The sequence below is a fragment of the Poecilia reticulata genome, chromosome 13 (genome assembly GCF_904066995.2).
Source record: "Poecilia reticulata chromosome 13, P_reticulata-male-v2, whole genome shotgun sequence".
NCBI lineage: Eukaryota > Metazoa > Chordata > Actinopteri > Cyprinodontiformes > Poeciliidae > Poecilia > Poecilia reticulata.
Window position 1 is genome coordinate 20,344,745 of NC_088842.1, and position 13,030 is coordinate 20,357,774.

The 13,030-nt window shown below is 38.1% G+C and overlaps 1 protein-coding gene across 15 annotated transcripts in view; it reads right to left on the bottom strand.

Annotated features, from left to right (window-relative positions):
* Window positions 1-13,030, bottom strand: part of kirrel3b (kirre like nephrin family adhesion molecule 3b) — a 225,514-nt gene that overhangs the window by 38,647 nt on the left and 173,837 nt on the right. For all 15 annotated transcript variants that reach the window (XM_081614154.1, XM_017308241.2, XM_008425956.3 and 12 more), the window contains one exon: window positions 9,011-9,161. In XM_081614154.1, the coding sequence (XP_081470280.1) occupies window positions 9,011-9,161 (151 nt within the window). The remainder of the gene's footprint in view (window positions 1-9,010; window positions 9,162-13,030) is intronic.

The following is a 13,030-nucleotide window of genomic DNA, read 5'->3' on the forward strand; positions in this document are numbered from 1 at the left end:
CGCACACTCAAAAAAACATCATGCACACTCTAAAAAACATCACGCACACTCAAAAAATACTCAAATTGCGTATACATACTACTAAAATGTCTCACGCACACACATTTTATCTTTCTCGCACACATACACTGTACTCGCACACGCACACAAATGCTATCTTTCTCGCTCACATACACACTACTAACATGTCGCACACACACACAAAAGCTATATTTCTCGCTCACATACACACTACTAACATGTCGCGCACACACACAAATGCTCTTTCTCGCACACATACACGGTACTGACTCGCACACACACACAAACGCTATCTTTCTCGCACACATACACTATTAACTTGCACACGCACACAAATGCTATCTTTCTCGCACACATACACTGTACTAACAACTCGCACACAAATGTTTCTCTCACATACACAAGACTAAAGTTGCGCGCACACACTCACACACACTCGTTTTATGTTATGTGAGAGCGAGACTCTTTTTGAATGTGAGAGCGAGACTCTTTTTTTGAATGTGTGAGAGCGAGACTCGTTTTTTGAATGTGAGAGCGAGACTCTTTTTGAATGTGTGAGAATTGTCACGGAAGAGGCGGGGCATAATTTTTTGATCAACTGCGCATGCGTTGATCCTAAACTATAAGCTTCGATTGTTGACTCACTGTATGTTCTATTACTTAGTATATTTGTGCTTTTAAATATATATAGAACTTTAAACTTTCTTGTAACTTAAATGTACTATAGAAATAAATAAATCTGATTGATTGATTAGAAATAGCAAAATTGCTGTAGTACAATCTGTCCACTGGGTGCCAGCATTACAGCCAACTAGTGCCGAAGAAGAAAGAGTCTGCTATACCGAACATGGCTAACTCTAGTTCAAAACTAGGCGGTATTGGACCGCAGTGAAGTTAGTTTCAAGTTGGATATTCGATATTCGAGCTCCGGGGAGTAGGGGCGTTTAGCACAAGGTTGATCCGATTTATGAACGCTAATGTCGGCCGGGGGTTCTCCACAACTCCCGGCCGCAGCGCACCAAGGTTTACTCTTTCTTCTTCGGCACTAGTTGGCGCCGGTTAATAATTCCTGTAATGCTGGCACCCAGTGGACAGATTGTACTACAGCAATTTTGCTATTTCTAATCAATCAGTCAGATTTATTTATTTCTATAGTACATTTAAGTTACAAGAAAGTTTAAAGTTCTATATATATTTAAAAGCACAAATATACTAAGTAATAGAACATACAGTGAGTCAACAATCGAAGCTTATAGTTTAAGATCAACGCATGCGCAGTTGATCAAAAAATTATGCCCCGCCTCTTCCGTGACAATTCTCACACATTCAAAAAAAGATTCTCGCTCTCACATTTAAAAAACGAGTCTCGCTCTCACACATTCAAAATACGAGTCTCGCTCTCACATTCAAAAAATAGTTTCGTTCTCACACATACATAAAACATTTGTGTGCAGTTGTTAGTACAGTGTATGTGTGCGAGAAAGGTAGCATTTATGTACGTGTGCGAGAAAGATAGCGTTTGTGTGTGTGTGCGAGTTAGTACCGTTTATGTGTGCGTGAAAGAAAGCGTTTGTGTGTGTGTGCGAGTTAGTACCGTGTATGTGTGCGAGAAAGATAGCGTTTGTGTGTGTGTGCGAGTCAGTACCGCGTATGTGTGCGAGAAAGATAGCGTTTGTGTGTGTGTGCGAGTTAGTACCGTGTATGTGTGCGAGAAAGAAAGCGTTTGTGTGTGTGTGCGAGTCAGTACCGCGTATGTGTGCGAGAAAGATAGCGTTTGTGTGTGTGTGCGAGTTAGTACCGTGTATGTGTGCGAGAAAGATAGCATTTGTGTGTGTGCGCGACATGTTAGTAGTGTGTATGTGTGCGAGAAAGATAGCATTTGTGTGTGTGTGCGAGAAAGATAGCTTTTGTGTGTGTGTGCGACATGTTAGTAGTGTGTATGTGAGCGAGAAATAAAGCTTTTGTGTGTGTGTGCGACATGTTAGTAGTGTGTATGTGAGCGAGAAATAAAGCTTTTGTGTGTGTGTGCGACATGTTAGTAGTGTGTATGTGAGCGAGAAAGATAGCATTTGTGTGCGTGTGCGAGTTGTTAGTACAGTGTATGTGTGCAAGAAAGATAAAATGTGTGTGCGTGAGACATTTTAGTAGTATGTATACGCAATTTGAGTATTTTTTGAGTGTGCGTGATGTTTTTTAGAGTGTGCGTGATGTTTTTTAGAGTATGGGTGATGTTTTTTTGAGTGTGCGTGATGTTTTTTAGAGTATGCGTGATGTTTTTTTGAGTGTGCGTGATGTTTTTTAGAGTGTGCGTGATGTTTTTTAGAGTATGCGTGATGTTTTTTTTGAGTGTGCGTGATGTTTTTTAGAGTATGCGTGATGTTTTTTTGAGTGTGCGTGATGTTTTTTAGAGTGTGCGTGATGTTTTTTAGAGTATGCGTGATGTTTTTTTGAGTGTGCGTGATGTTTTTTAGAGTATGCGTGATGTTTTTTTGAGTGTGCGTGATGTTTTTTAGAGTGTGCGTGATGTTTTTTTGGAGTATGCGTGATGTTTTTTTGAGTGTGCGTGATGTTTTTTAGAGTGTGCGTGATGTTTTTTTGGAGTGTGCGTGATGTTTTTTTGGAGTGTGCGTGATGTTTTTTTGAGTGTGCGTGATGTTTTTTAGAGTGTGCGTGATGTTTTTTTGAGTGTGCGTGATGTTTTTTTGAGTGTGCGTGAGTTTCTTGTAGTGTGTGAGAGACAAAACATAGATTTTGTCCTAAACGGCCCCTCATACAACGCCACTGCAGACCAATGCGCAACACTGCTAATCCTTCGCTAGAAGGGGTGGAATGACTAGACCGAGGAAACAGGAGAAACAACAGGAGAAACTGTGGAGGGTGTTGTTTCAGTTGGCCGACAGCTTTTGATCGGTTAGTTCAAAGTGGAAACCAGATGGTGTTTTTGGAACAATCGTCCGACTTCTCTGTTCACGGAGATTGTGCCAGCATAAATTCACCCCAGCTCCTCCCTTTCTTGAAGCTCAAATTTTCAATTTCTCTGGGTCACTGTAGACAGCTGTTCTTCAGCAGGACCAGCTTCAAACTCCAGAAGCGTTCGGATTCCTCTGAAGGATGCAGAGACCGAGGATTACATTGTCGACAATATGGGTACGCTGTCATCTGGCTGGCTGAGCGCAATACTTCAGGGGAGAACAGGCTGACGAACAACTTGAGGTCAAACATATTGATCATAAGATATTCAGAATTCTAAATTTACTTAGTTTAATGATGGCAGATGTTGTTCCACATTCCTTGCAATACATATGTGTCAGAATATGTTCACAAACTGAAAGTTTTCTCAGAAATGCAAGAGCATTTTTCTGTCTCTGTAACCTTACATTCCTTCCCCCTCACTCACAGATGCTGTTTCAGATGAATTTGGCATTATCTGCTTGATTAAGCAAGGAGAGTATGTGGCTGAGCAAGCTACCAAAAACAACCCCCCCTCCCCAATTGCACATGTGCATGTTCTTTATTAATTAGTCCCAACAAATGGCTTTCATTTTTCCACCCACATGGCTCAGCTTGTTTGCAATGCAAACATACGGAAAAAGCCTTGGTCTTGCCCATCCCCAGTGCATTAATTTCCCACTACACATTTCAAAGCAGAGTTCTATGTGGGGCAATGCTCTGCAGATATGCAACTGCACTAGAAAATAATTGAGGAGCATTTCAAACCATGCGATGAGTGGGAATTAGCGAGACATGAAGCTGGCGTCCAAAACAGAGTTCCCCCGCAGTGGTACGTACTGTAGTGGTCGTGGGAAAGTTTACTGATTCAAGTACAAACGACAGCACGCACATCAAGACATACTGCTGAAGAAAACAGCATCAGGGGGGTAGCTACCTCGTGTGCTATCAAATAATTACAGTCCGCTAATGGAATGGTGTGGACAACTGAAGTCAGCAGTCTATCCAGGGTTCTGAATCACCTCTGCTGGCTCTAAATCCCTCTCATTTCGGCAACATCGACAGCGTATACTGTATTTAGATGCTAATTTGTCTAAACCTCATCCAGATAACGCTGTATGAACTTTGGAGGGAATGGAAATGCTGAGGTGGATGTAAACCATGAGCATTAAAGTAATGATAAAAAGAAAATACCGTTAAAGGCATTGGGTTCTGGTTTAAGCTGCAGAGCAATGTGCAGAGCTGTGTTTAGATTATGCTCATTTGGATTGAGGGAGAGAGGGGGAAAAAGGACAACTAAGCACAAAAGTGAGCTGAACACTAGATTTTGTGAGGAGAAGAAAGATTAGAAAGTTTTTTTGTAGGTTTTATGTCACTGAGATGGCACGCACACAAACTTTATTAGGCAAGATAAATTGGTGTTCAATTAAATGCCTAAAAGTTAGGCCGCTCCTGAGCAGAATATATAATGCTCAATGTAGAAGTTCAGAGGGAGATTGTCAACATATTCAGGGTATGCAATACCATTTCAGGAAATCTACTCATTTGCTGCCTTAGTAAGAACGAGATGAAAGCATCAATATCAATTTCAGCTGTTCATGCTCAATACAGTGCTCAGTCACAGAGTGCCAGGAAAACATCTGCAAGGGTTTAACTCTGAATGAGACAGCTTGTGGACAGGAAATGAAGTGTACCCTAAAATGAATGACGCCCATCACTTTCTGCTCTAACGTTCTTGATGACATTTGCTCTTATCCCAGGGTGAACAAGTTGCTCCTCTTTTTCAGTTCACCAATTCATTTCTCTACTCTGTCAGATCCACTGTTCTTATTTCTTGCTGCCAGTAGGGCTGGGATGGGACCTTGTGGTGTGATATTTCTCAGATGTGTCTTAGTTCAATGTACAATTATGAACCCTGAAAATGAAGGTGAGTGCTTTATGTTTGACAACACATGTCTATGATTCAGACTCTTTTATTTTTAAGTAAGACAACCAGTAGTTTTTAAGTTGATTTTTAAAAACTGTGGGTCAGAACAGAAAAACGGCGACACGACATACACATTATCAGCCTGCAGAGTAATTTCACCCCTTTTCTGCAAAATGACATTCATTGTGGTTTGATTATATTCCTTTGATCTCCATAAACTTAGTGTTCAGCTCCTTAAACATAGTTCTTAGCTAGTATCATGACTCTTTAGGTCATTTGTATAATTATCAAGATTTTGCAAACATATTACATAGAGAATCGATTATCTTATTTTTATTAATAGCTGGAAATGTTGAATAAAACCTTAGTTCTGATGTCAATTTTCCTCGTGCTTCCCTTCCTGATTTTATAGCAAGAAATGGACTCAGTTTTATTCAGCTTAATGTTAGGTGCTTAAAATAAAAACGGCACATGGGTCATATCTTGGCGTTATCTACTGATGTTGTTGTCATCGTGCAGCCTAAATCTCAGAATCTCAACTTATTACTGTAGTTGGCTGTTATAAAACCTTCAGCATCCAGTGAATTAAAACTAAATGCAAAGGAGGTTATAATTATGGGTGATCTGAACTGAAATTGCAGCTAGTTTAAGCTGCTGTTAATCCCTCCATTGTTTTTATAAAACAGGACCCCCTACCAAAAACACAAAAACATGTTTGCAGAATTTCCAATCCAACTACATTTCAAGCAAATTAACAAAACCTAAATGACATAAAAACATATTTGACACAGGCTTCAGTTTGTCACACTCAGATTTCTGAGTGGTCAGTCACAATGCTTTTACCTGTGATTGAAAGAGGTGTTTAAAATTTCCAGCAATTATCGACTTGTTTTGTTGAGTATTCACTTGTGGCTGATTTGCACTGCAAGAGGAGAGCGAACATCCAAGAACCATTACGAAGACCAAATTGTGAAGCGTGTCCTTTCTTTTACGAGCTGACAGAAATCTCTTGAAGGAACAATTCCTTTTATACACTAAGTAGTGAGATGGCTTTTAACTTTTGTTCAGAGTGAAAAGTGGAGGGATGTAAAAGGTTCCATTTTTCAGCTTTTTTTAAATTTTAATATTTTAAAATACACTTTTCTGTCAGGTTGTTATTCAAGTTGAAAAGTAGTTTTAGTCTATTCAACTTACGATTTTATTATTATTGTTATTATTGTTATTACTATTATTACAATAACAATTATGACAACAGCTAGACAAACCAAAGTTAATATTTTAATCTTATACAAACCCCTTCAGAAAAAAAAGTGTCCCCTATTTCAGTATCCTCAGTCACGTACTTCACTATTGAATATGAAGTCTATTTTTCTAGTACATATTTTTGATAACTCGTGGACAGAGACAACCATAAATATGCTCAAGCTCCATCTACTATTTAATGTGATCATCTAACATGTTCTAAGAATTTCAGATTACTTCCTAATTCCATTGATGGCTGTTCTGAGACTCATTTGAGTCGGTCAACTCTAACAAGTTACGACAGATTCTGACCCCTGATCAAATCAAGATGAGCATGAGCAGTCCCTTCATGGCAGATATTATTTTTTCAGAGTCACATAATCACATTTCTTTAGAGTAAATTATAAGTAAATGATAGGAAATGACTTTAAATCCCTGGTTGTCAAAGTGGATGTGAAATGTCCACCTAACACTGAAATATCCCATGGCAGATTTCCATCCATCCATACCTGGACATTTCAGGTACATAGCAAAACAAGACTGCAGAGGAACAAGTGACTAATTGAGCAGCATTATTATATCACATAGTTGTTTCTAGAGAGGTGATAATCAGTTTATAAAACAAATTAAAATGTTAAATTTAGTCAAACCTGGGAGCAATTGTTACAATTATTATTATTGCAATTAAAATCTAAGGCATAGTAATTAAAGTAGGTTACTGGTAATAATTGAGTCAACCGTTGGAATAGTTAGGTCATCCAATATGGCTCTGAATGCCTTTGGGGTCCTTTAAGGAGCTAACTTTATTTTACTGATCCAGCACTTTGAATTAGAACAGCTTTTGTAAGTTGTAAACAGCATACTTCATTCACATTCAACTTGTTTCTATAGTCATCTTTTCAGGAATTTTGCAGTAAGATATTCTCAGCGAGCAATAAAGTGAATTGCAGCCTGCTGCTTGCAGGCTGAGGTATCTACCTTCACTTTTAGGCCAAACTTAGCTTAATATTAGCCACCTGCTTTATTTAATAAAAAAAAAGTTAAAAATGAAATTGTGTTGCTTTTTTAAATTCAAAAATATAAATTTGTTCAGAAATGGGATTATTTTCTTAAGGAATAAAGCAGATATGGTGACTACAGACAACGACTACAAAAATCTATTGATTTCATGGGGATTTTTTGGCTGTGCTCTTTGATCTTTATGGTGTTGTTTTCACGGTTTTCTAACAAACCTCTGAGGTCTTTACAAAACAGAGGTATTTATTATACTGGGATTGAACAACATCAATGTTGGCTGACTTTAATTTAAGGGCATCAGACTCGAGAGGGTAGAACGCAAATGCATGTCACACTCCAATTTTGGTTTGCAAAACATTTTGAAGACCATGCATCATCTTCCTTCTTCCTAAGGTGCAAGACTCTGTATAACTAGTTAAGTAAACGGTAAAATTACATCAAGTGATAAATTTACTTGCTGTAAATTTACCACTCAGTGCATCAAAAAGTGTGTAATTCCCCTTTAGCTTTGATTTTTGCATCTGTGTTTTGGACAGATTACAAGTCGCTGACCTTGTAATCAAATTAGCCTGCATTCAATTTAAACAAATTAATACCTAATCAATCAAAGTTCAGCTGCTGCACGCCTGAATTCAGGGGAAACTTTATGTGAGGAGTGGATCTCTGGTTAAACTCCAAAGGCTCCACTCAGCCGTGCTGAGCACTACCTGTCAAATCCAAGAGAGGAGGAGGAGGAAGAAGGGGGGGGAGCAAAAGCGAGGGAGGGAGTCGAGAGCCTTAGCCTTGTGGGAGACAGTTTGGATCTCGACAATTAGTCTCTGCTGTCGCTCGGTTTCATCTCACACTGTGAAAAATGTTTTCAGGAGCTTTAATTGTGTAAAGACGACATTTTAGAATGCTAATTAGAGATCTGCTCCACTCATTTTTCAGGGTTAAATCAAACATTTACAGGCGTGGATGATGCTATGATGGCAGGCAGTTATCAGAGACACATCATTATACATGGTGACAAATCAGTTTACATGTGGGCAGACTTCCTTCTCTGACTGCATGGCAAAGGAAAAAAAAAAAAAAAAAACGGAGAGCGCAAACTGCTAGGGTTGCAAACACTAACAACTCTTAATCATTTTTACTCCCGCGCCTGAGCTGGCCTGATTGTGCTGTGCCCGCTCGTGCCATTCTTGCCTCTTGCCGTGTACATAATAAAAAGAATGGAGCCGTCAGTCATAATGGCTCTCTAAATAGCATTTTCTGCTTTATTAGTCATACTTAATGGCGTTGAAGGGGTTGTGAGTGATACAAAATCCCATTGTTCAAATCCTTTCTCTTACTGTGAGCAGTTCTTGATCGAAAAAATATTCCCTGACAATTGAGGCTGAATGCGGTTTACACGCTGGGCTTACTTTGCCGATTTTCAACCTGAAACGTGGATTCTCTCATCAGAGAGATTGATGGCATGAGAGAGAAGATATGAGAGGTGGGAAGACTTTGCATTTTCCAACAGTGAGCAGGTAGCCGAAACACAAGCTTCACCCATTTAGATGGACAGATGCTCTGACTTTTCTTAATATATTTTTCGTCATAGAAAATTTAAACTACTGGTGCATCGCCAGTCGATATGACTAGATGGCATGTGAGAAGAAAAAAGGAAATCAATTATGAATACCAGTGAGAGTCTACAGGAGATCACATATGAACACAGAGTTACAGTCATGTGGGTTTAGCATAATTCATATTTCTGAAACTCCACAGATACTGAGTCCTGCTGATCATATGTTAGTGTTTTCTTCTCATCTAACTGTAAATTATTTACATTCAAAATATAAATAAAAGATTTTGAGAAAATATGCTTACGCTGAATGTCGATAGTGACGCTGGTCTCCTTGCCAATGGGCACTGCCTTGTTGGAGGCCTTGCAGATGATCTGCTGACCGGTCTCAATGTTGGAAGGTGAAAGGTAGAGAGTGCTCACCGTGCTTTCTCTCCTGCCATCTCGGAGTAATGTCTGGAAAAAGCAAAGCAACACTTCATGAGATGAAGACAGTTTTGTGCTTAAATCCCTAAAATGAGGAGCACTGTGTCATTTTGTATCCTGGGAATTGTCCATCTAAAAGGAAAGTTCACCTTTTTTTGAGGGAAAGTTCTCAGGAGTTAAAAGTATTAATAGTTACTGTAACTGGTAGAATATGCTTTATTTTTGTGAGATAGAACAGAACTGAAGAAACCACAAAACTGGTGAAAGATCTAGTTGGAATGGCCCCTGTTTTGACATATTGTTTTTATATTTTGATTTAACAGACAGAAATTTTAAACATTTTGTTTAGTTATTGGTCTCCATAATTAAACTGGTCTCCAGCTCCTAATAAAAGTGATTCTACCCTCTTGCCAGTCAGCACTGGATCTTAGAAATATCCAGTTTATTAATGCAGAGACATAGATTGTAGCAGAAGCAAAAAAAAATAAAAAATGAAAATGAAAAAAAAAAGAAAAGAAAAGAAAAGAAAAGAAAAGAAAGGAAAATAACAAGTGATAAGCATGCCCTACCATTAGCTCAGTCCTGGAACCAGTTTGGCCACAATCACATAGCAGCAAATATATTATTCAGCTTAAAAACCTGAGAAAAACCGAACACTGATATCTGCATGAAGAGTTAAAAAAGGCTATAAGCAAAACTTTCTGTCCCCTGTCTGATTAGCTGCTGCCTTTCAAAACTCCATTTATGTCTTTATATAAAAGAAACTCACCTCAACAGCAAGCAAACCCTTACTGATAAACACGTCTCAACAGAATGTCACTTTAAAATATATGAATTATCTTTTAAGCTGTAAGCACCTGCAGGTGTAGAATAAAAGAAAGTGAAAAGTCCACCTACCATTTTACATCTTAATTCTAAACTTTTCCCACAAGTAATTGTGTGAAAATAAAGAAGTTAAAACAAAGGGAAGATCAAAGAAAAGCTAGAAAAAGATGAAAACAAAATACATAAACAGTTGGCTCTATTGCAGGAAACAGAAGTGAACCATCAGAACATTCCGCCTGTAGTTTTACCCCCAAAGGGAAGCTGATATGAAATTAAATAAATAAAAAAAGTATTTGAAATATGTTTTTTTTTTAGAGCTTCCTTTTGTGTGCCTGGAGAGCTGTGCTCTAGTGCATGGCTTGTCATACTCCACAAAGGAAATCAATCTTCTTTTCAGTGCTCATCCTCTGAGCCCTGTATTGTGGAAGCCATCTGGAATCGGTTGGTAGCGCTCGCTGGCTCTCTGCTATGACTCCGGCGTTCAGAGAAGGGCTCTGGGAGGCTATGCTAAGCAGTGCAGGACAGAACAAAGTCACTGAATAGAACAAATTGTGTGGGCAACAGGGTGCAAGGTGGTCAACCACAAAGTCAAGATGCATTTCCCTGCTTTCCCTTTAAAGTAGGCTCAAGGCTCAGTTCTTTTTAATAGAAAGAAAACTACATTGAAAAAACACCATTTAGAATGGAAACAGTTGAAAATTGTGTTTATATATTAAAAATATGCTAGGCTATGGAAAATATGCCCAAATCCAAACTCTCAAAAGTCCTGTTAAAAAGTCAGGTCGTTGTGTCTTTAAACAGGTGATATATAATTTGCTTTCTGTTATTTAATTTTAATTTATACAGGCTTTTCGAGATGTACAATGTGACTTTAATCTTATTGGAAATGCAAATAGCAACACTAAAACACAACTGATTTAGAAAAACACACCAAAGGGAAAATGTACCGAGAAAACTAAAAACAACAGCAGATGTTTGTTACGTCAACTTTGTTGAAAAGGCTTTCAGTTCTGTTTCAGCTTTCAGTCTTCACGACTGAATCTGATTAACCTGAAATTACAAAGTGTGTGATTCTCTCTAAATTAATAAAAAGATTAAATGGTAATTGGTCAGGAAGGCTGCCAAGAGCCTGACAACAACTCCTGAAAAGCTCCATGGGATTCTGACAGCAATATACCTGATCGGAGGAGCAGGGTTAGAATACAGAAGCATTTTCCTATGAAGAAGACATTCAGACTTAGCTAAAATTTCTTTGTCCACATTACAGAATGGCTTGACCCAATCTGGCATGTCCCACCGGACCATTTTGTGTAAAAGATCCCCCTGGCCTGAGAGAAAAGGCTTTGGAGCAGTCTCTTCTAAAGTTAAATTGAAGTTAAATTGAGCTGCAGCTTTGCAAATACAAGTTTGTTTTTTTTTGGATTGTGTTTGAGAAACTTTAGACGGTTAGTGTTTTTAGAGACATTATCCCAGTGACATAGTAATGAAATTATGAAAACCAGAAACATTTTTACCCAAAGCCTTCAGGCCTGAAAGCTGAAGCTTTATTACTGTGAGCCTATACAAACAACAACAAAACCCAAGGGCCGGTTTCCGTAGAAGAAAATTAAAATTTTAAAAGGATTTAGTAATCTAGATGTATTTAAGTCACTTCTTAAGACATATTTTTACTCACTGGCTTTTAATATAGAGTGAGAGATTCATTTGTTGGGTCCACTTATGTTTCTGTTTCATACTATGTTTGTATTTAGCATTTTCTCTGTTGGGATCACTGTTATTTTGTGGTTTTTCTTCACAGCACTTTGGCCAGTGGCACTTGCTCTTAAATGTGCTATATAAATAAGTTTGATTTGATTCAGTAAATGCAAAAGACTCCTCTGACAGATAATCTGTGGGGTTGCCACGAGAGTGACTATTTTCACAGTCTGATAGATCTGTTGAACCTTCGCAAAAGTGAGGTGGGGAAATAATGTGACGTGGGGAAATAATGTCAATATGGGCATCCTGGTAGACCCCCACCAAAGAAGGTTCAAGGCTAAAATAGGTCAAAATGCTCCAGGGATGCGTTCTTTCACACTAATGCAGAGATTGTAGGCCAGTGAAACCTCAATTTATTTATCCCATCTTCCCTTCAAAATCACCCGTCATTCTGAATAGTGTGGATTTAAAAAAATAAATAATTCAACTTGTAAACTGATATAAGACATTATATATATACTTATCACTTTATAGTTCAACCATCTCACTGTGCCTTTTAAAGGAACATAAAATTGAGGCATCTGCACCACTCGGGTGAATATATTAGTTTTTTTTTTTTTGGCATTTCTGAGACTTGCAGAAAAATAATATTACAGCTCCTATGCTCTGAGGATCCCATTTCCATGTGAAGAGCCATGTGATGAAATTCATATTTGTATGTGAGTCACTTTGAAAGCAGAGAACATTAGTTGTCAGACACGGAGTATGTCAATGTAATGTTCTTTGTGACACAATCGGGATTGTTTCCATCATAGCTCTGGACCTGTCTGCAGTCATTAATCTTAGAAACAGGGTTAGCTGGCAGCAGCACAAAAAAAGAAAATAAATCAACCTTGGTCCACATCACAAATTGAGATATTTTCTTATTTAATACCAAATAAAGCTCCAAACAATACACATATGACCAGATTACAGGACAATAAGTTTATGTGTAATTAATATTTTCTGACCTTCTGAAGGTAAGAGAAACAAAGAAGCTTATAACAATAAACCACTTTTTTTCCCCTTACCTGTTTGATTAATGTGGTTTTCAAGCATTATAAGAAATTGTGCAGCATAAACAATCTCTTATGTTACAAACAAGCTTGATAGCAAAATAAAAACCACATGATAACCTTTTGCAACTGAAGATGAACCAATCTATGACAAAAAGATCAGAAGTGGTCAATTTTTCCTTCGTAGACTTTGAGGTCAAATATTTTCTTTTTTCTATTAATTGAATTTCTTGAAACTGAAACCACCAGCAATTTTTGTTCTGTGAGGATTTAAACCAGCAGTGTGCACTTTATGCACTTTTTTTTCTAGTTTAGCTTTGA